The sequence below is a fragment of the Myodes glareolus genome, chromosome 22, assembly GCF_982192425.1.
Source record: "Myodes glareolus chromosome 22, mMyoGla1.1, whole genome shotgun sequence".
Classification (NCBI taxonomy): domain Eukaryota; kingdom Metazoa; phylum Chordata; class Mammalia; order Rodentia; family Cricetidae; genus Myodes; species Myodes glareolus.
Window position 1 is genome coordinate 15763130 of NC_142047.1, and position 26706 is coordinate 15789835.

Here is a 26706-nt window from a genome sequence, read left to right on the forward strand (position 1 = left end):
AGAGAGCATCGATAAAAGTATCATGACTTTTCAAATATTAATGGCCAAAACATACTAAGAACATACAGACTAATATGTAAAAAAGCAAAATAAAAAATCTTGACATATTAAAGAGCAAAATCATTAGCTGAGATATAATGAGTGGTCAAATTACTAAAAATGTTTTTTCTAGGGATTCAGCCACTGAATGCTTGCTGGTGGTAGTTTTGCTGAGGCACTAGGTTTAAGACCAATAACAACAACCAAAAAAAAAGTCCAAATTTTGTTTGGTTGATTATTTTCTATTTTTGAGTCAATATGTAGAGCAGGTTGACCTCAAAACTTGCGTCTGCCTTGGCCTCCAAGCCCTGAGATTACAAGCAAGAACCATGGCCAGCCTTCCCAACACTATCAAAATGGTAAAATCTAGAACCAATCTCAGAATATATGTGTACAAGAACATGCTCATGCATCTAACTAGTAAATAAAATGTCAGTCAGCTCTGATTTCATGGAGGAGAGTATGGATTTCTAATGGCCATGCCTTTTGAGATGTTAAAGTCTGGGCACAATACAATGAAACTGCAAAATGACATTCCCTCAAACATACACTCAGTTGCTTTTCAGCCAAGCTTTGTGGCATTCAACTGTCATCATAGTATTGGGGGGGGGGGGGGCGCTGAGGTGAGCCGTAGAATTCAGGGCCACCCAAGGTAGCAAGACCTTGTCTCAACACACACAAACACACAAGCTGTTTTTCTAAATGTTCATGCAAATAAAAACCTGGTTGTAATCTGTGGCTAAATTATTTCCTTTCATCCCAAATATAGCTACATAAGCACATGACAACTCAATAGAAGGCTTACTTGTACTGAAAATGGCTAACAGAACCAAGCTCCATAATCCAGAATTGGATATAGGATAAGGGGGAAATGCAAATTAATTCTCAATGACTTTCTAAGCTTGGGGTACCACTAGGAAAATACAAAATTATCAATGGCAGATTTCTGCTGTGTGCCCAAGTATAACTAGGAACACAACACTAAAGGTAAAATCTGGGTCCCACACTGGCTGGATACTTATGTTGTATGAAGCACTGTTTCAGGGTAAAGTACTAGTGTCTCATTTAACCCTTCACATACTCACCATAATTTAACTCCATTTAACACATTAGGAAACTAGGCCCGAGGTCAGACAGCTGGTTAAGTTGGATAGAGGTAAACTAGCACATAGGAACTTGGCATCCAGGCTGCGGAGTCAAACTCCACGACTAGAACTACGATGATAAACTCACTTTTCATAAAGGAAAAGAGTGATCAGCGTTAATCAGTCATACTCTAAATGTCCTTATAGGAATCAGATGGGGAGAGCCTAGTCCTTTCTGTGCTTCAGAATAAAACTAACATACTTCAAAACAGTGGCATATAATCTTCTGCTCTAAATACAGACTGGAACAGGAAACCACCTCTGGACTTTATTAAAGAGCTCTATTAGAGCCAGGGGTTAGGGATGTAGCCCAGTGGGAGAGTGCTTGCTTAGCAAGTGCTGGCCTTGCAGTCAGTCCTCAGCTCCAGGAAAAAAACAAAACAAACCAACCTAGAGCTAAAGTAAACACATTAAGATTTTTTTAATTTGCCAGATAATCTTTTAATGAGAATTATAAAAGACCAAAAACATTTTTTGCAAACTGCCTTTTTTTTAAAAACAAATGATTTCCTTTAATTACAAATACTGTGTATGATGACTCTTTTGCAAAACCAATAAATACAAGAACCAATTTAAACATGTGATTTGCCCAACACATTTGAAGAGAGGAAAGGCCTGATTTTTTAAAGATATTTATATAACTCAGAGTTTACTCCCTAACCTGACCTTTCCAAGGGTAAGCCTGAGGTGGGACTCACAGACAAGACCATCTCATACCTGCTGTAGCTTGCACAGCGCTCTTATGTTACCTTTCCTTCCTGGAATTCCTATTTTCACAAAAGGGCTGAATTAAAAATAGTTCTAATAAACTGATTGAAGGAAAAGAAAGTATGTACTGAACACAAACTTTTGACATAAGCAATTATGAATATCAAAAAAGACACTAACTTAAAGGTACAAAAGTGAGAAAAACCTGAATTACAGAAAAGAAAGTCAAATTTATTTAATGAAAAACTAGAATAAAAATTAGCAAATACACACACACAAAAAGAAAAAAAAACGAAACAAAAAACACAGCAGCACTATGTATTGACTCACAAGGGGAAAGCAGTGGTCCATGACCACGCAGATGGCTTGTCAGTTAAAGGAAAACCAACCACACTCGTGCACTCATGTGTGCAGACACACATCCCCCAAAAATTGTTGTCAACAATACAATCAATCTACAACAAACACGAAGTTCAGAAATATTTTACAATGTTTCCTTTCTTTTTTCTTAATACAAAAGATGCCCATCTTGGGTATATATATATTTTTTCAGTGGTTTACTGTTGAATTATTTTTAAATATATTAGTGTTACTACATGCAACTGTTTCCTGTATTAACAGCCTTTCTTTTTATTTACCTTCATGTGTCTAGCTTCTACCTACCAGGAGAGTTTTAGGTTGGCAAGCAGATGGGTGCCTTATTCTCTGTGAAGTCAAATGCAAATTTTAAACACTGGCCAGAAATATTTGATTGCCGTTTCAACACATGGAAATAGTTACATTGATGCCTAAATTGCCATTTTCTGCAAAAAGCTGTGCAATGCTGGTGTCAAACACTAGGCAGTCACTATTCATAATGGCTGTTGCAATTCCCTCATGAATAGACCGAGGAGTCGCTTCCCAAGTCAGTCGCCGCCTATGACCATTTAGCTCAAGTCGATAAGCAAAATTTTCAGCTTGCTTGCGTGTTCCTATCAGCTGTACAATTGCAAAGAACTGCTGGTGACCATCGTATTTTTCCTGTTTCTCCAAGACTAACATGAAGTGAAAGCCAAAACAAGACTGCATCATCACCCAGTCAACAGCACCAGGAAGGTTAATGTCTGTAGCAAGGAAAACTATATCTTCTCCTTGCAGGGTTGTAATGGACTTGTGTTGATGCATCAGGTGGGGCATGACAGCATCCAAGGAGCCTTGCCACTTACAGGAAGCACCAGGGCAGGGGCAGGAGTAAGGCCTGAACTCACAGAGCTCCTCGTGCTCTGCCTTTTCTGTGTGCGGGAGAGTTATTTCACATCCAGAAGAGGCGTATTTACAAGGGAAAAGTACTGAATTGGCCACTTTCTCCATAGCCAAGTTGCGGATGGATCCCAGTGGACCCCGGCAGGTCGGACAACATGTGAGTTTAGGACGACAGTTGCTACAAACAAGATGGCCACTCTGACACTGAAGAATGGGTGGCAACACATAGTCAAAGCAGACAGGACACTCAAAAAGACTCGCCAAGTCATTGTTGGATGCAGTTGTGCCAGTCAGGGCAGGTACCCTCTGGGATGGTGGACACTTTGAGGTGCCAGTGGGTAATGCTGTAGCAGTCTGGCGGCTCATTTCTGTAATGAAAAACAAGAAAATAAAAGGAGGCAGGAGAAAAAGTTATAACTATAACACATTTATGAATAATGTATACATATCATACTTATAAAACATCCCACAAAATTTATCATGAGCAAAAGATTAAAGTTAAATAAATATGGTTTAAAAACTATATACAAATAAAATAAAAATTAATGTGATGAAGATGAATTTTATTAAAGTTATATAAGTAAACCAAATATTTCCAAAATGTTCTATAGTGTGTTTAAAATACCTTTCTGTCTAAAAAAAAAGTACTGAAAATCTTTGGGTGGGCTACATAAAATAAGTAACACAGCCAGGGGCAGTGGTAGCGCACGCCTTTAATCCTAGCTCTTGGGAGGCAGAGGCAGGCTGGTCTACAGAATAATTCCAGGTCAGCCAGGGCTACACAGGGAAAGTCTGCCTCCAAAAGAAAAAAAAAAGGGTAAATATAGCAAGACAGCATAGTATATGCCTTTAAGCCCAGCATTCAGGAAGTAGAGGAGGTAGAAACTGGTGGATTTCTGAGCTTGAGGCCAGCCTATTCTATAGTGGAAGTTCCAAGAGAGCCAAGGGCTACACAGAGAAATACCATTTTGAATAAAAAACAAAAACAAAGGACATAAATACAAGGCTGGAGGCTGAAGAGATGGCCCAGCAGTTAAGAACACTGGCTGCTCTTCCAGAGGACCAGGGTTCAAATCCTGATACCCAAATGGAGGTTCAAGAGAGGTCTCTAGGGCCCTGAATACATGTGGTGCACAGACATACATGCAGGCAAAACACCCATAAAATGAAAATAAATCTTTTGTAGAAGAAGACTTAAATACAATATTAGGACCTATTTAGGCTGGCCTTTTTCTCCTCAGAGTCCACCTCTGTCTATTTCTTCTCAAGTCTGAGTTAAGCCTCACGGTGTCAGAATCTACAGCTTGAGTCCTATGTAGTTCATATGCCAAAGACTAAGAGAGCGAGACCAACTCTCCCCAGCAGTGAGCAACATCTTCTGGAGAAGTATGTTCTGGGAACAGGGCTCGGAGGACCCAGGGAATGGAAGCACTGTCAATCCATTATCCACCTGCAGCTATCTTCTAGATCTTCTTTCCAGCTAGGTATCATTTGTCTCCTGTTAATCAGTGCCCACCGCCGGGCTGGAGAAACAGGAGAAGTGAGCTACTGCTCTAGCATTTATGAAAGTCCTTATTCTACTTCCATTCTGCAGCACAAATCTCACAGAATGTACAAAGGTCAGGGAAACTCAGGAAAAGAGGAAATGAGGGTAAAAGCACCACAGAAACAAACACTGGATGAGGATGAAAGGCAAGCAAAGAACTCCCTGCACCCATGGGTTCCTTTGGATGGCTGCAGCACACACCAACTGTACACAGGACTTCAGGGTCAGCTGGAGAAAGGACCAGCAAGTGAGAGTCAAGCATAATAAGTCCCTTTCCCCAAGACTGTGCCGCTGAGGAATACGGCAGGTCGTAATTTATCTCAGTTGACAAAAGATCAATGTCCTAACAGTGCACTCCCTGAGACTACACTAAATACTTAATATAGTAATTACTCCAGTTATAATCATTCTGCTGCAAAGACCTTTAAGTTTCAAAATAACTGGTTAAAAATGTAACCAAATGGAATTATAGATTGCAGTAGACAGTAGATACTGTAAATAAGGGGCTAAGAGCAGCACTGGAGGGTTAACTTTTTCCCCCTTTGTTACTAACATCATACTCTCAAGCTCAAAGGACAAAAAAAGTACTAACAAATGTTTAGCTTACCCATGTCCCTCGGGTTTCATCTCCAACACACACACACAGTATAACAAAACTCCATCACAACATCTCAGGCTCATGGTATGGAAGGATATAACATAAATCAACTCTCATCATCTGAAGTCCTGTGATCCAGGTGTCACAATAAAAAGAACGTTCTGTAATCTACTTTCTATCTGAGCAAATTCTTTATTGCAGATGATTTATCCATTTTAGATCACTTGTAAAACAATGGGCTGGGCATTACTAAAGCCCATCAACTCCACCAAGTGTACTCACTTAAAGGAACACAGTGATTGGAAAGTTATTCCTCGAAACAAAACCGCTCCCATCATATCAAAGAGCTCAGTTTATATTTAAATGCAATACAGTCAAGTTCAGAAGAAAAACACTAGCCCAATGCTTTGATCTGGCAAAATACCTCTAACATTTATCAGCATAAGTTCAGATTCATGTTACAACATACTTTTATTACCTTCCAAACACTGGAGAAAGCACACTGATTTCTACTCAGCATGATAAACAAAGATTCCAACACAGAAAACTGCTACACCATTCCCGAGTTAGAAGGGTGGGAAGCGGCTTCATCTTGAGCCACAGAGACTCTCAACTACACAGCAGCCCCAAGGTAAAAATCAAAAAGAAGTCTGCAGAGGTCGTGAGGCACATGAAGCTAGATTTAAACCAGAGTTGCTTCAGTTCTACTGAACCCTTACTGCGGATCTCACAGAGCCATACACAGCCGCGTGGCCTAAACCAGAATCTATGGATTCGTGCAGTCCAATTTCTGTCTTGGAAACAGATGTTTTTAAGTCAGTACCTTTCCTCTTTCTGGTCTTGGTCCTAACCGTTGGCAAGCATGTGAACAGGACTCCCTTCCAGGAATGCAGAAAGGGTGCCGGTGGCTTCCAGGTCATGAGAAGACAGGCGTCAGGTTCCTGCAACCCACAAGGCCAATCCTTGGCTCCTAAGTTTAGAAGACTGGTCACTTCCATTCAGATTTAAAGTAGCTCAACGGGTGGCCTGTCCCCAGGAGGGACAACACCTCCCTTGAATGCTAGCAGAAGTCTTCCTGAGGTTCTGGCATCCTGCTGCTTAGGCTCCAAAACCTGGCAGGCCCCTGGGCAGGGCCTAGAGAAGGGACGGACTTTGTCCCAAGCCCCGCCCCACAGACCACTTGAGCAGCTTTGGCAGGCGCCACCTGCAACGTGAAGCCCGTGCACTGGCAGCACTTGAGTCCAGTAGAACATGTTTCTGGAGGTCAGGATCTCAGTGCTTTCTTAAGGCTCCAGGGTAGGAAACATCCAGGGACCAAGGGAAGTGCACAACCAGACAAGCACTCCTAATGTCAACTTCGTCCTGTGAATTCTCAAGTTCACATGCAGTGAAAAACATTCTCCCTAACTCACCCAATACTTCCAGGCCTCAATTACTATTTTCCTCAATTCTAACCCAGCCACTTGTGTGCCAGCCTATTTCAAATGCCCCTTTCCAGTGCAGTAAGAATCGTAAACACAATCAGGACACATAAAACTCTACTTCTACCTCCAAACTGAGATTACACTCTCATCCCACTCTGGAAAAGTTTTCTTAACTGGCCTCATTAAACTAGAGTAGCTTGCCTTGTTTTTAAACAAGCATTACCCTTGGCCCATAAAGTCCTATGCACTTCAGACCTGGATGGTGTCAGCTGAAGCTTCAAAGATTTATGCTGGTATTACATCATGCTTAGGACAACCTTCAAACATAACCAAAATCTGGCAATGAGTATTCCAGTACAATGAGTTCTACCCACTTTCACCAACTTCGACTCCAACCACTTGCCCACCTTCATTATGTTCAGTAACTTCCACCTAACTTTAATACTAGACTATAATACTACAACGTACACTTTCCAAATTGTACATCAAGCCCATTTTGGTAGAAAGCTTAAGTAGCTATTATCTAAATTGGGGAAAAAAAACCCGCATTATTGCCTTTAATTTTTGCCTTAATATTTTCAGGGCACTTAGCCACTGTTAGGTTTTGTTGTTGTTTTGGGGTTGTTTGTTGAGATCTGACACACTCATTAATCCTAGACTGCCACTGAACTCTTAAGAGCCTGAAAATGATCTTGAACTTCTGATCATTCAGCTCCCACCACCTTCCAGTGACTACTCGGACTGCTCACCACTACACCTAGTTTATTTGGTGCCATGCCTTTGGAAAAACCAAGCAAGCATTCCACCAACCGAGCTATGTCTCCAGCTCATATACATTTGTTAGTGTATATCAGGGTTTTGCCTGAATGTGTATATATACACCACCAGCAGAGGCCAGTAGAGGTCATAGGATCCCTTGGAACTAGCATTTGGACAGTTGTGACTCACCATGTGGGTGCTGAAAAACAACCCACTACAACAGCAGCAAATGCTCCTATCTGTTGAGCCTTCTCTCCAAGCCCTGCTTTCTTTACTTACAGAAAAAAAAAAGGTAGAATGCAAAGACTGTTCACCCTTTCTTAATTTCCCTAAAATTCTTCTTAGAAATTACATTTACTATAAATCAATAATGATGAAGGTAGATCAGTGGTGTGAGATCTCAAACCCAGGACAAATGACTGAGGTGTCTATTTAATATATCAAAGCAGACCTGGTTGCCAGGTTCTCCCTGCATCCCTCACTCCCTATCTGTTACAGGGTATGGCTGGGATGCCCCGTTCCCCTTAAATTTCTCCAGCCCAGGAGCTGAGCTGCACTTCTCTCTACATAATCCAGCCATTTTGCTTACTCTGCCCCACCCCAACCCCCATCTACCCTTTACTTTCCTGGCTCTCCTCTCCTCACATGGCCAGGCTCAGGGTCACATCCACTCTGAATTCCCAGCTGTCCCTGCCTCTGGCTATGCTCTCCCTTTAATCTACAATAAATCTTCTCTGCCATACCCGGAAGCAGTCATGTGCTTCCTTCCTTATTTCTTCTTTTCATTCATCTGGCACCAAAATCTGGGACTGGCATAACTGATCCCTTCCAAGGAACTCTGCTGACCTGACTCTCCTAAGTTTTGTACAGACCATTTGTTCCCGCCCCCTCTTGTCATCCATCAAACTGGACCCCAAGTTCTAGGGTCTGCCTTCTCACTACTTATCCCCCACCCCCACATCCCTCTCCTTGTCTATGCCATAACTGTATCTCCGACTCCCAGAGCCTTCTACATCCTCCCAAGGTATCCACTGGGTATCATCTCTCAGCTCTGGCCTGCGACACCCATCTGGGTCTCTCTCCCCTGCCCTCTCATCTCTCTACAGGATCAGTGTTGTCCCAAGCTGCCTGCTTCTCCACTGTCACTACAAAAGCCACACCTGTGTGCCAGGAAGCTCCCTTGCCCTACTTGGGTCCCAGTCATGTGAGAAGGGTCACCTTTCCTCTGCATGATTTGGAACACTTGACAAGTTTTCCATTCCCCTTGAGAATGCCTTGGATGGAAATTCTTGTCACAAAGACTCTTTATCCACCTCAGCTCAGCTGCTTTCTCTCACCTCCCCCAGGAACTGCTGACCTGCCTGAAGTCTACTCCTCCTGCAGCTTCTCTAAGCATGAGCACATTTGGGTCACCACACACACTTTCTCAGCTCCTCTTGGAGCGTACAGAAATTCCCTCCAGGGGAGTTTCCTTTTTCAACATCCACACTACCCCCCAGGCCTGGACTATAAACAGCTTGGCCTAAGTATAGATCAATGGCCAAAAATTAACACACTTGATTTCCAAATTCTCACAAATCTTTTAACTGCCACAGCACAAACAACTGACCCCAAATCTCTTATTTCTAAACTAGCTCTGCTCTACACTTCTGCTTCCCACTCTTAAAAAACTTTTATCTTTACAATTTCTCTTTGCTCTGCTCTCAAAACACCTCTTAAAACTATGCTGTAAATTCTATCTCAGGAGTTGTAAGTTCACTGAGTATAGTTAAAAATTATCTATAAATCCGTAACAAAACTTGGCTTTAAACAAAGGCTTATAATTAAAAATCTATACAGAGGCAATCTTTTTTTGCTATAATTTGCTATACGTTACTATATATGTTATTCAACCCTTGTTCATAATATACTGTATGTGTAACTTGAATTCAACTTTTTTTTTTTGTTTTTTCAAGACAAAGTGTCTCTGTGTATCCTTGGCCATCCTCAAACTCAGAGATTCACCTGCCTCTGCCTCCCGGGTACTGGCATTAAAGGGCACCATCACTGCTCAACTGGATTCAACTCGGTGAAAGAAAGAAAAGAAGGAAAAAGGAAAACTGATCTAAAAAAAAAAAAAAAAAGAACTTGAGCAGTTAAAAGTGTTGTTCTTCTAGAAGTCCTGAGTTTAATTCCCAGAAACTACATAGTAGCTTACAACCATCTATAATGAGAAATAAAGTTTTACTTATTATGTATACAGTGTTCTGCAGGCATACATGCAAACAGAACATTGTATACATAATAAATCTTTCAAAAAATAGCTTTTAATAACAGCTATGTGGCTGGCAGCCATCCTTACTGCGTTTAAAAGGTACATGGTATGGGACTTAACTGCCATTTTAAGATGACCACATAACATAAACCAACTAAGGTAATATCTATATAACTTTTTAGTCCTATTGAGCCCTCTGCTTCCTCTTTTAGACTAAGGAAACAACAACAGGCCTAAAATATTTTGGATTGGTATGGATTATTATAAACTTTAAGGTTATAAAGGTCTACTCAGATTAACAAAAGCTGATTTAGAGATTTACACCTAACTACTTACGGCTTTGCTAACTGTTCAATCCCAGGCTTCTAGAAAATTTAGATAAGTAACAATATATGTTTGATAAATAAGGTGTATTTGTTTGATAAGGTTTATAAATTCCTAAGGGCTACTCAGAGTCACAGTAATATCTGTCTAGCTTCTTCGTCTATGCTCACTTTGTTACGCTTTAACTATCTTGATAAACTAAGGCATACAAAAAACTGATCTTCTATAATGGCACACCATAAAAAACTGATCTTCTATAACAGCGCACTATAAAAGGATCAGAAAATTTTCCAGTCTCCCTATGGACTGTATTTTAGGGCTTAAAGCTTTATTTTGATGATGCCAGGAACACTTTTGGCTGACTTCTCTACTCTGCCTGGTCAAAGTAAGGTCATCCTCAAGTTCTTCTCCACAGGAACATCTCAGACTTGGGTCTGGCCAAGGCTGCTCTCTGTGGCAACTAAAAATTAAATGCTGCCCTGTATGATGGACGCTGACTACCCCAAACAAAGACATCTAGACCACAGGAGCCACGGCAACCATCTAGGTAGTGGTTTCGGGGACTCAACTTGAATCCACCTCCTGCAGGCCAAACAGACTCAAGTACTCCTAAATTTCCGCCACCTGTCTATTCCTGAGTGGGCTCTCTCTCTTCCCCTTGATCTTGGGAATCCAGTCCTCTAACTACCAGAACCATGGGTCTATAAATTTCAAATGTATAAAAAAATTCTCCTCTAGGGGCTGGAGAGATGCCTCAGCGGTTAAGAACACTGGCTGTTCTTCCAGAGATACACATTCAGTTCCCAGCACCCACATGGCAGCTTACAACTTTAACTCCAGATCCAGAGGATCTGACACCGTCACACAGACAGACAGACATGCATGCAAAACATCAATCAATCAATACTCATAAAATAAAAATAAATTATTTTTAAAAAATTTCCCCTAATCCTTAACTCTACCTTCTGTCCCTAATCTATATCTGTTCCAGATTTCCAATCAACTAAATACTGCAAACTACTCCAAGCTCACCAGTCTCATGTGTTTTTTTTAAAAAAATTTATTTAACTTTATTTTATGTGGATTGGTGGGAAGGTATCAGATCCCCAGAAACTGAAGTTACAGACAGTTGTTAGCTGTCATGTGGGTGCTGGGAATTGAACCTGGGTCCTCTGGAAGAACAGCCAGTCTTCTTAGCCGCTATGCCATCTCTCCAGCCCCTCATGTGTTTCATTCTGACAGAATTTCCAGCCAGCTTGAGCCTCTGCATCCTAGCCAGCTCCAAAGCAGCTAGCCCTAGGTGGTCCAGTCTCACAGACTGTTCCAATGTGCCTACACATATCTTAACCCTGGATAATCCCAATAGAGCCTGGATAGTCAATGAACCACCCTGCTCTTCCAGGTCTTGGCCACTATTCCAGCTCTCCTGGGTCCCCAACAACCCAACAAGGACTCTCCCCGCCAGCAGGAAGTAGTCACTGATTCTCAACAAAAAGACTGGGATGTAGGTCTCAAACTGCAGACGAAAGGCTGAGGTGCCTATTTAACATATCAAAGTCCACCTGACTGCCGGGCTCTCCCTGATCCCTCATTCCCTACCGGTTACAGCAACCCCACCCTAAATTTCTCCAGCTCAGGAGCTGCACTTTCCTATAGAATCCAGCCATTTTGGTGTCCCCAACCCTTCTACCCTTTACTCTCTTGGATCTCCTCTCTCCCCTTCACCTTCTCACACAGCCAGGCTCAGGGTCACATTCACTCTGAACTCTCCCAGATGTTCCTGTCTCTGGCTATGCTCCCCTTTTATCTACAATAAACCTTCTTCTCCACCATACTTAGTGGCAGGTCATATCCGTCCTTTTTTTTTTTTTTCATTCAAGTGATCGATCTCATATCTAACTACCCAAATGCAAATTTTTAAGTTCAAATTCTAAGTGGCAAAAATGCCAATAAAATTATAACTATCCAATTATAAATCTACACTTTATATTCGGGATTTGAATTAAAACATTTAAACATGTTGGCGATAGTTCACTTCTACACGTATGAAGACCTAGTTCAACCCCTCACATATATAAAAAGCCAAGTGTGGGGGAGTTATTCTAGCACTGGAAAATGAAGACAGAAGGATTTTTGGAGCTCCAGGGCCAGTCAGTCTAGCAAATATGGTGGGTTCGAGGCCAATGAGACTCATTCTCAAGGGAGGTGTTGCTGAAGACAGGGCTGTCCTTGGGTCTCTGTGTACATGTCAAAAGAAAAGTACCTGACAGAAAGCTGCTATGGAAAAGGAACACTTGCAAGGAACTCAAGTCTGTAACTCATCTGCTTCTTCCAAGATTCCCTACTGAGGCTTCCACTTCAGAAAAATACCTAATCAGAACCTCACAGGCACTATGTAAAGGAGATCCTGCAATATGATTAATAAAGAAAATACAAAATAAGAGTGGATTATGTAAGAAATGAAACATAGCAGCATCAGAAAAGCGTTTATTAAAGGAAGAGGCCATTCCTAGACCACAATAGTTCTCAAACTCGATGTGCTACTCACCATCTAGGGAATCTTGTTAAAAAAAAAGTCTCTCTCTCTCTCTATATATATATATATATATAGATATATATATATAGAGAGAGAGAGAGAGACTCTAATTTGGGTGGTCCGAAGCTAGACTTTGTCTTTGGGGCTTCATTTGGTTTTGTATGATGTACTGCTGAGGATGTAGCCCAAGCATGACCAGCCTGCATGGCAAATCTAAAGACACACTGGTGCCTCTCTCTCTCTCTCTCTTACTGAACCTGATCCCAAAAACTGAGAATTCCTCAGGAACTGTTTGAGGCACTGGGGTCGCTGCTTACTTAGGTATATCTGTCCCCCTTCCCTTTAAACTCTAGTTGGGGGCAGGCATCACTTATTTTTATCCCTCTTCCCAATGTGGTTACATCGAACAAATCCCCTTTTCTGCTTTTCATCATTAATTTGGCTCTTTTCATTAGTTTATTGAGGATGGGTGACCAAGTGTAATGGGGTATATGCTATGACCCAGACTCCAGTAACATGGGTCCCTCAACATTCCAGGAAGTGCTCTACCAGTAGGCCTTCTGTAGTTTGCACAAACTCATAAGTATAGCCAATTCTGCCGTTTACATGGAAGCTATAACATGGAGACCATAACAAAGTATAAAAACTGAAAAAGGGTCAAGCAGAGGTGGTGCACACCTTAATCTCTGCACTCAGGAGGCCAGCCTAGTCTACAGACTAGGGCTACCCAGAGAAACCCTATCTCAAGCAAAAATAAAATAAAGTAAATAACAAACTCTCATGTACATCATTGTTAGGATAAATCTTCATTAAATTCTTCAAGGAACTCAGATTATTCATATTTTTTAAAAAGTAGTAAAATGATAATAAGCAAACATAACTAATGTTGTTCACTCAAACAACAGTGATGGAAGGAACCTTTAAGAAAACTATTATTGAAATAATCAAACTAATCAAATTATTAACAAGTAATTGAAGTCTTAGACCAGCACAGGGATTCAAGCCCTTGAAATCTTTGTATGCTAATGAATGGCTGATAGTGGCCAAGGACACAGCTCAGTCACTCAAAAACATGACCCTTCAAAGAGGGGATAAAGATAGGGTTGACTGCAAAAGGGGCCAGAGTTTAATCAGCCATGTTTAAATAATGAAGCCTCCATAAAAATCCCACAAGGACTGGGCTTAGTTACCAGAAAGATTGGCATGTGGAAGTGTCTAGAGAGAAAGACATAGAAGTTTCACGCCCCTTCCCTTCTAACTTGCTTTATTCTTTTCATCTACTTGGCTGCTCACAGTATGTCATTTATATTATTGATAACAAACGAACATTAGTAAAATATGTACCAGAGCCTGTGGACCACTCTAGCTAACTATGAGATCAGAAAAAGTAGTCCTGGGGGCTGGAGAGATGGCTCAGCAGTTAAGAGCACTTGCCTGCTCTTCCAAAGGTCCTGAGTTCAATTCCCAGCAACCACATGGAGGCTCACAACCATCTGTAATGGGGTCTGGTGCCCTCGTCTGGCCTTCAGACATACACACAGAGTACTGTATACATAATAAATAAATAAATAAATATTTAAAAAAAAAAAGAAAAAGTAGTCCTGTAAACCCTACTTTATATCCACCCATAATGCATTGTTGGTCAGAAATGTAAATTACAATCTAGAGAATGACATCAGAACCTCTAGACACAGAGTTTAACCAGTAGGGTCAAACTTGAAGGAGAGCGTATAGAATTACAGGATACCCAACTGGTACTGATATATACAAAACCCCTACCTACCAAGGTTAAGGGTTTTGTTGTTGGGTTGCTTTATTTTTTGACACAGGATTTCTCTGTGTAGCCCTGCTCTCCTAGAACTCTCTCTGTAAAACAGGTTGACTATAAGCACGTGTAACCCTGCAAACTCAGACTTCACTTGGGAATGGTATAGCCATGCTTCACCACTGTAGTCAGTTCTACTACACAGCACACACAATTTGTCTATATAATGTCAAAAACGAAGCATTAGCATTGCCGAAACAAAACACTTTACCATTCCAATAAGAGTATTTTTCCTTCCTTATTCATGATCAAATACAAAACCCACAGTTAATGACAGAAGTTGTGGACAGTACTGTACCCTACATATACTGTGGTTTGGAGTTGTACACACACACACACACATATATATATATACATATATATACACACACATACATTATATATGAACCTGTGACAAAATTTAATTTAAAATTAGGCACTATTGAGAGAATTCCAATAATTTACTCTTTATGTTCTCTGAGAACTTTTCTTCCCTATTAAATCAAGAAATTGACCTTTTCATTTAAAGAAGACATTTTACCCTCTCTGTGAAATCTACTTCTGAGCTATTGCTTAAATATTCTAAAAATTCTATGTGTATAAATGTGTTGCTTGTGTGTATGTCTGTGCACCAAGTGTGTCTAGTGTCTGTGGAGGCCAGAAGAGGGTTCCAGATATCCTAGAACTGAAGTGACTGCCATGAGCTACCATGTGGGAGATAGGTCTCAAATCTGGGTCCTATGGAAGAGCAGTCAATGCTCTTAAATGCTAAGCGCTCTCTCCAGCCCCCTTGAGCCACGTTTTAAGCAAAACAAGGATTATTCAGATTTACTCACTATAGTGCATGACAAGTCTATCTTGTCAGTAGACAGTATGCTAACTTAGCTGGCTCCTGACTGACTACGGAGTAGGCAGCACATACAGCATGGACACACTAGAAGGTGATTCAAGACTCAAGTGGGACAGTGATTCCATCATACAAATTTGAAATTCGTATATTCTCTCTGGAATTTTCCACATATTTTTGGGACAGCTGATCAGATAAATGAAGCTTCAGTAACTAAAATGACAGAAATAAGGAAATACCATAATAAATTTTTCCCTTTTCCCATTTACCAGGAAAAGTAAATGTGGTACCTTTTCTGTTATAACCACAGTATCTCAAGAAAGTTTTGAGAAAAGTTAGACAACTATCTCAACATCTGAAGGTCTTGCCTTTTGCACTTAAGCTATGAGAACTTTCTGTTGTGTTCTGATATTTAGTGATATAGATGAAATGCAATAGATGTTAATTTTAGGTATTCTTCACCCCCAACAGGCTGTTTGTAGAATTCTTCATTTTTACAAGAATGTCTCGACACATACAAAGCATCAATAAATCTGAAATCTAAAATGATATGACACCTAAATGGTTTTTTTTTTATTTTGAAGCATTTCAGAATTCTAAGTTAGAAATGCTTAACTAACAAAGTCTGTGCAAATATTCCCAACCCAAAGAAACACCTGGGTTCAATGAGACAATCTGGCCTGAATACTTAGTTCACTAATAAAACTCTGTGTATTCATTTTGTTTTTGTGAGACAGGGCTTCATGTAAGCCAGATTAGTCTCAAACTCACTATGTCAACTCTTGAACCTGCTGCCACTATGCTCAGTTTTATGAAGTGCTGTGGATCGAACTCAGAGCTTCATTCATGTTAGGCAAAAACACCATCTAAACTGGATTCCCAGCCAGGTGTTCTGACCTCCAGAACAAACTGCAAGCATGATGACCAGCACATTCCACAACTGCTTTAAGGTATAAATTTAGCACACAGTATCCAATATTTCAGTACATTTTGTTTGCAAGTTGTGAACTGTCACCAACATGTGACAGTTAACAGATCAGGTTATAAACTTTAACCACTAACTATGATGGTTTTCTATGTTGCCAATCTTTCTCATTGCCCTTTACAAAATTACTCTTTTTCTCTCCTAATTCCCATGTCTCTAGGTACATCCCTCACCAGAATCTAGCAAGGTAAATGGATGCAACTAGAAAAGATCATATTGAGTGAGGTGAATTGCAAGTTCTCTCCTCTGAGGCTCTCACTTGAAATTTTCAGATGTGCGTATAAAACCTGGAGTAACCTCAGAAACCGGGAAAGTAGAGGGGACACTGGAGAGGGAGAAAGAACAACAGAGAGGAGGCAGATTATAAGTGACTTTGTGGAAGAAATGGGGAAAACAGGGGAGGGAGGCTTTAATTATGGAGCAGGGGGGAGATAAACTACAGGAGGGTAAGAAAACAGGAAGTTTGTCGGAGTCATAAGGAATCATTTATTATCTATCTACTAAAATTACACATAATACATATAAATCTGTGTATAAATATAGAGTTTAAATGAAATTTTTCTTTCTAGACTGAGAATGCTCCCATGAGAGCCATAGTGTATCTAATAAAAACCCAACACCATACATGAGAATCCTTTTGAGTTGTTAGTCAGGGTTATCCAACAGATTCCCCAAACATTACAGACTAGTGCTATTGCCCTTGGTTGCCTCCCAGGGATGGAAGGTAAGTCCTTATTTTTGAAGACATCGTGAACCTTGGACACAGGACCTGAAAGCCTCCTCTGAGGACTAGTTTTCATGGTACCAGAAGATGTCATGCAAGCTTCCAAAATATGAAAGCATCCAATACTCCTATACAGCTATGATGCCCATGAACCACAGTAACCACAGAATGCACAGAAGGCAAGACTACATTGGCGGTAACCAACTGTATAAGAGGGAAGAGGGGATGGAAAGATTAAGAGACAAAAGAACAAGAGTTTGGCAGTCTGCTGTGAGACTGTTGTCTCCTAGAAATGTCAGAAGTTATATTCATGAAGTCTCATCAACACAGCTACCTAAATAAGACCTGAACAATGACACCATCAATGGACATGCTAGAGGGAAAACTCACAGGGAGCCTCAATCCTAGAAAACGAACTACAGGCAAATGGGGGAAAGCTGAGAAGAAAACATGGTTCTTCTCAGGAAAGAACCCTCTCCCTACCCAACTGGTTATCCAAGATCATATACATACTTAGCATTATACAAACTGATCATGTTTTATTTACATATTATGCAATACACACAACTAAACAAAGAAAAAGATGCTATGAGTTTGAGTTAGTAGGGGGTTGCATGGGAGGGTTGGGGGGGGAAAGAAAAGGGGGGAAATGGTGTAATCATAATTTCAAAATATTTTAAAAAGTGTACCTCTAGCTCAAATTTAAAAAAAAGGAAAAAAGCCCAGCTGTCTATAATATCGCACATGAGAAGAAGAGGCAATTCAGGAGACTTAAGTCCCTTTTTACATCATACACCTAAAACAACCAGCCAATCTTATTGTCTCTCCTTAAAAATCACCGAAGAACCCAGCCGTTGCTCAACATCCTAAACTACATCTAGCCTAAGAAGTATTTTCTCACCTGAAAGATCACAATATCTTCCAAATCCAGTCTTCTTCCATCTCTGTCTCCCACATTCATCCACTAATTCATTCATGATCTAAGCACAGCAAGCTCAATCCAATTCAAATTTATATCACATTATTGCACTCCTTTGCTCCGTACCCTCCATGGCTCCTCATACATACTGAATGGCCTATAAGGCCTAAACAATCTGATGTATTTGCAATCACTTCTTTCTTCTCACTCTTTCATGATAAGGCTAGGTTGTTCCATTGGACCTTCTGTCTTCAAACACTTTTCTCCTATTTCAAATCTTCATTCAGACATTACCCTTCAATGAGACCACCCTGTTTCTCTATTTTAAACTGTAACCTCATCTGAGCATGGTGGGGGCAGAACTCAAGAGGATGAGACAGTAAGAACTTCATTCAAGAGGGCTGGGGAGATGGCTCAGTGGTTAAGAGCACCAGCTGTTCTTTCAGAGAACCAGTGCTTGAGTCCCAGCACCTATATGGCAACTCACAACCATCTGTAACTCTAGTTCTAGGGAATCCGACACCCTCACACATATATGCAGGTAAAACATCAATGTACATAAAATTTAAAAAAAAACCTTATTCAAGGACAGTTTAATCCTGAGTTTAATCTGCAGGACTCATACTTGCAGTGGAAGAAAAAGAGCCCACTCCTACAGGGTCTCCAGGGTAACTCCTACAGGGTATCTCCTTGCTCACTCACACATTATCATCCCATATAGACACACTAAAATGTAATAAAAAAGATTTTTAACAAAACTTTTTTAAAAAGCAACCTGTACCCTGACTACTAACTCATCTTTTGTGTACTCCTAAAATCTCTACACATCTTAATGCACTTTTCTTTTTCTCTCCTTACTTCCCAGGCATCTCTAAAATTTATTTATTCCTTAGACTGTGTTACTTTCTATCTACTACACAACTTACTTATGTTAATTGTTCCAAGCCCATTCACCCTTATTTAGAAGGTGGAATCTGTTTAGCTCAATGATTATGCCTCAAATTTTTGAAACAATACTTAGTATACACAGTATCACCTCAAAAACCATTTGTTGGATAGGTAAGTAGAAAGCACAGAAGCACTGCACTTTTGAACGGCAATACTCAGTTACAAAGCAATATGGTATTGCTTTTTCAATTCTTGAAGAAAATGATTATCCAGATCAAACTATGCCCGAAGTGTTGAGGGCAAAATAATGATGCAACGTTTTGAAAGACGACCTCTTCTACACATGGTCTCAGGAAACTGCACAAGCTCTTCAAATTCAAGGGAATGAACCAAGAAGGAACAGGGAGTACAGTAAACAGAGCCTAAAATAAATTCAGTGCAATAAAAGGAGTTTTAAGAATGACAACTTAGGCTAGGTAACCTACAGTCTGCAGTCTGCTAGGGACTTGACCATTTAGAAAAGTAGCAAGGGATGTAGTGACAGATACAGTAAAGCACAGAAAACAAAGTAAAGCTTACAACAAGAGGGTATTAGCTGTAAGAAATACAACTTTAATAGTGCAAGGGAAAGCCATCATCTACCATATAGAGCCAATTATAAGAACCTGTCCAGCCAGGCTGAGGCACACACACAAGTGGGGAAAGTAAGTGTAAGGTTGAAGGTGGGGGTGGAGGCTTGCTCCACCCACAGCAGGAAACCAACAAAGATAAGTACAAAATAATTAGCTAAGCCTAGCTGTCCCTAAAAAAGAAATGAGGAGTCATCGTTCTTAAAAACCTTACAGAGAGCTGGAGAAATGGCTCAGGGTTAGGAGCACTGGCTGTTCTTCCTGGGGACCTGGGTTCCCAGTCCCCACAAAGCAGCTCACAACTTTATCTCCAGCTCCAGAGGAGTCAGTGCACTCCTCTGCTCTCCCAAGCACTAGGCATGCACCTGGGGCATGCAGGCAAAACACCAAACACATGAAATTAAAAAAAAAAAAACCCTTGTAGAGGGCCTTGAGTAGGCTTCTATAATGCTCAGTTACATTTGAATTGCATTTGAGAGGCCCTATGTTTCATCCCTAATACAAAAAACTCTTGAGAAGTTAGGCATAGTGGCTCACATCTGCAGTCTCGATGTCTGGGAAGCAAAGCAAGTGAGGTGTTTGTAAATCAGTCAGACAGGACTACACAGTGAGTTCCAGTCTGGGCTATAGTGAGACCCTGCCTCACAACAAAACAGAAAAACACATAAACCTTGTGAAATCTACAGTAAATATAATGTAAAACTTTTTCAACCAAAGGGAAAGTTCTAAGAGGAGGGAAATGACATACATAAATTTGTTTTTAAAGATTTTAGTCTTAACTCTTGGCAAAATATAGGGAATTTTCCAACTCTTTGGGGGAATACTTAATATAAAAGGCTCTCACAATTAAGCAATATTAAGTGTGTACCTCTGTAATCTAGCACATTTTCTTCTGATTCACATGTTGGCAAAGGTATATGAACACAAATGCCTACAACATGTATAAAAAGGAATAAGCTAAAAGTAACTCTTCCTTAAGAAAGTCGTTTAAGCCAGGTGTGGAGGAACACACCTTTATTCCCAGCACTCAGGAGCCACAGATAGGTGGATCTCTGTGAGTTCAAGGCCAATATGGTCTACAGATCAAGTCCAGGGCTACCCAGGATAAAAAAAAAAAAGTGGTTTAAATGTGGTCCAGATAACATACTGTGGTACATAAGAATATCATATATTACACATAAGAATCAACTGCTAGAACTGGTAAGACATCTGGGAACAAAACTCTGTTGTAGAGAATTTTCCTAAGTATGCCTGGGGGGGGCGGGTCTAGATTTATCCCCAGCCAAGTAGAGGGGGGGGGGGGGAAGTACAGAATAAAATTAAGACAGAGGGCATGGGGCAAATGTACCTACAACCACAAGTAAGTATCAAGCTGTAAGATATCAAGATTTATAAGCACAAACTCCTTTTAATATGGACAGCTCAAGAGTTAATAACAGTTATCTATCACTTAATGGAAAAATGTCCATTTCAGTCAGACAAAGATATTAACTTTAAAATATTTATGGCTGAAGCTGGAGATGGCTCCATGGTAATAGCATGTCTGCTCTACAGAGTCTGAGTTCAGCTCATGAGTTCAGCTCCCAGCATCCACACTGGGCAGTTCACAACTGCTTTACAACTCCAGCTACAGGAGATCCAACGCCCTCTTATGGCCTCTGAGGGCACAGCATACTCATGCACAAATCCACACAGACACAGAATTTGAAAATAAATAAATGTTCTAAAAGAGAAAACCTTCAATAAATTGGAAGCTGCAGAGAGGCTTGGTACTGAAAAGCACATACTGTTCTTGCAGAGCACCCATTTTGGTTTCCAGCACCCATAAGGCAGCTCACAACCACCTTATAACTCCAATTTCAAGAGTTCCTGCTACAGAGTAAGAACATCTCACAGAAAACCAAAAAGGGGAAGAGAAGAGGGAAAGGAGGAAAGGACATATTTGCCACTGGCTGTCTCTGTTTATAAACACAGATTAGTTTTTCTCCTTCCGGTTCATGTGCCCAAACCTTTTTTTCCAAACAAAGAATGTACAAAAAAGAAGGCAAAAAAACAAAAACAAACCAACAAACAAAACACACAGCACACAACACACACAAATCAATATGTCAAACTTAATGAAAAGTCTTTGCCAGGCAGAATCATTTGTATCAGCATTGTTAGACGTCACTTTCTGTTGAAAAGTGCACATGATGTGTAAGTACTGGGATGCTATGGTCATTTGGCTGATGACCTTGTCTAGGAACAAACTCAAGAACTACAACAGTCTGGGAAGGAGCACATGCAGCATTTAATCCGTTCATAGAAAGCTCAAAAGCAACTAAATTCCATCTGTAGCATTCAAAGGCAAGAGATGCCTCCTGTCAGGAGTGGTAATTAGATGAGGAAAAGAGGGTGTCTTGTTCTGGGTAATGTTCTTCTTAACCCCAGGGAATAGTTAGAACAGCAGGCTCTTTTTGTGAAAAGTCAAGGCCTACTCATGATTTGAGCAACCTTTCTATATATAGTTGCGTAAAATGTCACCAGAAAACATACATGTAAGAATCAAAGTGCATCATTCTCCCAGGAACCCCTTGAACAACAACAGGAACCATCAGCAAGCACTTGGTAGCAGCTCCCTTCCCCCAGTGCAGATGTTCAACCCATTTCCATACCTCTGACCTAGCCACATAAAGTACTTGCACTCACTGGGAGTTTCACCTCTCCTACTTTCAGAAAAGAGAAGAAACCACCAAAGCTTTATCTACCTTAGTTTCTCTCCGTCAAGCCTACAGACTAACTTCTCACCCTTGAGAATCCAAGAAGAACCCTGTCTGCTATCTTCTTGCTTCAAAATGTTACACTTCCCTCTTGTACCAGGTCTCTCCAACACAAGCATTGCACTACAAGCCCCCATCTGGCTTCTATGCCACTACATGCCTCTGGTTTTCTTTCCTCCCTCCAACTGCACAGACACCTCAACTCAAACATATCAGAACTCTGAATTTTACTGCCATCCTGGCTCAACATCTCCAGTCTTTTTCATCTTGACAAGTGGCAACACAACCCATAGTCACTCTAGTCAGAAATCTTCATTCCTTCTTTTCCCTACCTCTCACATCTAACTCATCAGCAAGACCCGTTATTATGTATCAAAAATATATCAAAATTCATCCACTTTGTTCATCTTCATCGCCAGCACTTTAATACCAGTCACAATCAGCTATCACAGATAATAAGAAATAGTCTCCAAACAGCTAAAGCAATCTTTGTTTTTTGTTTATTTTTGTTTCGTTGTTTGTACAGTTTCTCTGTGTAGCTCTGATTGTCCTAGAATTCTGTAGACCAGACAGGCCTCAAACTCAGAGATCCGCCCTGCCTCTGCCTTCCAAGTGCTGATATTAAAGGCATGTGCCACCACCGCCTGGATTAAAGCAGCCTTTAAGAGTCGTGGATTATGTCGTCCTTGTCAGTAAACCTTTCTGAGAGTTTCCTCAATTCACATTCTTTGTTGACTCAACAATCTGACCCCCACCTGCCTGCTTCCTCAATCCATCATTTCATTTCAGTGACATTCTCCTGTAAGCACTCCAAATCCGTCCAGCCTCAAGGACCTTTACTAGGCTGCTCCCCTGCTTCAAAGGGCTAGCGCCAGTTCTTCATCTCCCTTTAAATGTAAGCACCCCAAACAGCAGCTGTCCCTCCCACTGTCTCTACTTCAGCACCTTTGACTCCGTTTATAGTACATAAAATAATATGCAATTTTATTTCTTCACTTGAATGTATTGGCTAATATTTAGAACTGCAATTTTAATTATTTAAGCTGTGTGTGTAGGCACTTTTCTTTAAATGTAGAAGTAGGCAGTATCTCTGCTCTCAAGGATCTTAGACAACTGACAGGACCAAAAGACACATCCAGGTCTGACTCTAAATGGCCTGTCCTCTTAATCAAACAATTACAACAGTACTTCAACCCAGGTGGTGGGAAGAGTAACATCCTTAACAGCTGTTCACACAGTACTAAAAACTAAGGCTCAGAGAAACTAATCTTCCCAAAGTAGCAGACATTGAAGATTACACACAGTCACAAAGCACTATAGAAATGCACAGTGTTCAGGAAACAAAATAATCTAGTTTGAATAAGTAGGGCAAATATGACATACTGGGATAAGGCTGAGAAAAGTCTACTTAAGTCAATGTAAAGATATAGTCATTTAGCATTGATTTATTGAGCATCAATGTATGCCAATGCTGTGCTTGACAAGCAGGAGAACAAAGCTAAAACTCAAAGACATTACAGTCTATTTGGATAAGCAAAACACTATATAAAAAACAGCAGCTCAGGAGACATTGCAGTGGAGACAAACAGAGTACAGTGGGAACATGAAGAAATGGCACCCAATTCAACGCGGGGAGTTCAGGAAGAGCTCAGCTAATGATGACTGGGCTATTATGAATTTAGTAGAAAGAGAAGGACCTGGAAGCACACAGTCCATCAAAAAGGCAAGGGAGCAACAGAAGGGGCCAGCTCAGGCAAGGCACTGTACTTACTAAGCACATCAAGGAACTTAGGCCTACATACTGAAGGCCTTTCAAGTTAGGTTCATAGGTTTAATAAGAAAGCTCATTTACACTGATAACACTAGGAAGCCATAAGAATGGCTAAACCAGGGCTGGAGAGATGGCTCAGTTGTTAAGGGTACTTGCTCTCCTAGAGGATCCCAGTTCAGTCATCCATGTCAGGCAGCTCACAGCTACCTGTAACTCCAGCTCCAGATGATCTGATTGCCTTCTTCTGCCTCTGTCATTGGCCGATTACCAGTAACTATACTGGTAAAAGTATACTGTAAAGAGAAAAATTTCTTCTGCATATTTTTCTGTTTATAGGAAAGTGTGAACTCTCAAGTTTTTATACAGATCTGGTTGAAGGCAAGGTCTAGATGAAATACATCAAATATTTAAACATTTGATAAATTGCATATAGAAATCCCTATTTTTATTTAAATATCTGAAACAGACCTTAACTTCTAGTCTTTAAAACTGAGTGTATCAACTACCATAAAATAAGATGAAAGTTATCTACAACTATGTAAAGTCACTCAACTTGTTCTGTTACCTTAATTATGTAAGACTGGTCTTCAAAATACCTTACACACTGAAAACAAAACCCTAATCTTCCAATCATTGGCATATTTGGGTATTTCCCTTGTTACTTACTACCTTTAACCAAATAGAATATATTTTCTAATAATACAGCAATTTTTTCGAGTAAGGTGTGTGTGTGAGAGAGAGAGAAAGAAAGAGAGAGAGACAGTTTCACTAAATAGCCCTAGCTGACCTAAAACTTGCCTCAGCCCTCCCAATTGTTGGAATTCCAGGCAAGTAATGCCAGTACAGGTTTCTACCACATGCCCAGCTTTCTGCTATAGGAATTTCCTGAAGCCTTGAGAGAGCAGATAGTCTGATGCAAAATTAATTACATTTGTTTCTAAATGTAATTCTTTGTCTTTTTTCTTGTGAGATGACAAATTAGCAATTCCCCAAATTTGCTACACTGTATTTCAGTTTTAAATACTGTTACAAAGCTATGCTGCAAAGATGCCAACAGGGGTCTATTAAACCAATTCTAAGACAAGACAAATCTGACAAAGCCCAGGTTAAGTAAAAAAGCTATGAACAAAACTGCAACTAACCTAACCAGACGACGGAAGTTTATATTGTTATTCAAGTTTCCAAAACAAAAAAAGTACGAGGAATTTATGCAATCCACTTTGAGAAAATATACCAGTCACAAACTGATCCCACAGGTAAACACCTCCTCCACCACGTGAGCCAATCTCTCCCTGACAGTTACTATGTCATCCCATTTGTCACAGCAGCTTCTGAAGGAGCCCGCGACACCACAGGTAACTACACTAATTAAAGGGATTCACTGTCCTACTTTTCCAAGTTAGGTAACTGAAGTCCTTGAAGGTGAATTGAACCATGAACTAAGGCTGCTAAAAGGAAACTTCCTTCTAATCTATTCGACTTCCCAAATTCCGGAATGTATAGTATCTACCAATTCACACCCCTTATCACTCAAGTCCCTAACTCAGAAAGTATCTCAGAAAGCATGCCATTCTGTCCTCTAAAACCGTTCATTTAACAACAGAACCCAAGCACTAACGATTTATAATGCCAAATATTTTGGTTTACGCACTTCCAATGTACCCATGCCAAGCTAATTTAAGCATATTTTATGAGACAAGAGCCTGAGCAGTAAACATTTGCTGAGGACTTAATATAAGAGCTCTCTGCACTTCAACTATTTCCCATCTCATCAGTTCTCAACAGCTTTGAGGAAAATACTCTCCATGAGACCCATTTTGCAGATTAGGAAAATGAAGCACCCAAGAAAATAGGACTCTTGCCCAAGGTCACAAACCGGTGGGGCAGGATTTGATCAGAGCAGGAGAGCAGAGTCCCGAGCCCGTGCTCCTAACGCTTTAAGGAGTTAACATTTCACCCTTGACAATCGCCTATCAAGAAATGGCAAATGTTCAACGCTGGGAACGGCAGTCAAGTCCCTCCCTGTCCTACATCCCACATTCAGGGATTCCATGACTTTGACGAATCGCCTCGATGGCCTCATTTTCCGAAGGCACAAATGTGACTCCTGCCAGGGTAAACAAATTTCCTATCTTTCCAGGAACCGGCGCGCCGCGACGAACCAGGGCGTACACACGAAGTTGCATCTGGGAGCGTGCAGCAAGGACCCCAACTATCCCGCAAAGGAAGCTGGGCGGAGCAAGCCTAAGGATTAAAGGCTGGAGCGGTCCGGGCGGGTGTCCGCGCGCTCGCTCCTGGCGACATAAACAAGGGAGGAGGCTGCCTTCTTCCCCCGCACAATGAAGGCTCAGATCCGGGGGAGGTCGCCCGCCCGGAGCCGCCGAGGCGAGGCCCGACCGGGGCCCGCGCAGCGCGCGGCTGACCTCCGCCATGTTGGCCGTCCACCCGGCCGCACAACAAAGGCTGCGAGGGGGCGCGGGCCGGAGCCTCGGCGAGACCGCCCGTCCGCCGCCGGCCCACACGGCCGCTCACGCCTGGGCCCGCCCGGGCGGCCGAGACAAAGGCGCCGCGGCTCCGCGAGGGCTCACCCGGCCCACCCCGGGCCGCGGCCGGCTCCTCCCTCCAGGCCGCCCGTTTACCTGTGGGCGGAGAGCGCGCCGCGGACCCCGGCCCCGTCTAACGCGCCCGGTCGCCAGCTGCCTCCGCCGCAGCCGCCGCGGGCCGCGCCTCCACCTCTCGCAGCGCCGACACCGACGGGACACCTTGGGCCGCCGCCCTCGAGAGCGCGCCCGCCTGCCCGGCAGC

At 41.4% G+C, this 26706-nt stretch overlaps 1 protein-coding gene across 2 annotated transcripts; it reads right to left on the bottom strand.

The window, feature by feature from the left end:
- Positions 1-1600: 1600 nt before the first annotated feature.
- Siah1 (siah E3 ubiquitin protein ligase 1) lies at positions 1601-26678 on the bottom strand. Of its 2 annotated transcripts, none has more exons than XM_085682051.1 (2): positions 26541-26678; positions 1601-3502 (listed from the first exon to the last, which is right to left on the bottom strand). In XM_085682051.1, exon 2 carries the CDS (start codon positions 3498-3500, stop codon positions 2652-2654), a length of 849 nt encoding a protein of 282 aa, XP_085538177.1. In that variant the 5' UTR covers positions 3501-3502; positions 26541-26678; the 3' UTR covers positions 1601-2651. The 2 variants fall into 2 exon arrangements, with proteins under 2 accessions (XP_085538177.1, XP_048290596.1); XM_048434639.3 differs by lacking the exon at positions 26541-26678 and adding an exon at positions 6102-7144.
- Positions 26679-26706: the final 28 nt, after the last annotated feature.

Coding starts and splice junctions, on each gene's coding strand:
- Siah1 (XM_048434639.3), bottom strand. CDS start 6,276: ATGGAAGTGACCAGTCTTCTAAACTTAGGAGCCAAGGATTGGCCTTGT. Junction 3,503..6,101: donor CAAGACCAGAAAGAGGAAAG/GTACTGACTTAA, acceptor TTTTCATTACAG/AAATGAGCCGCCAGACTGCT.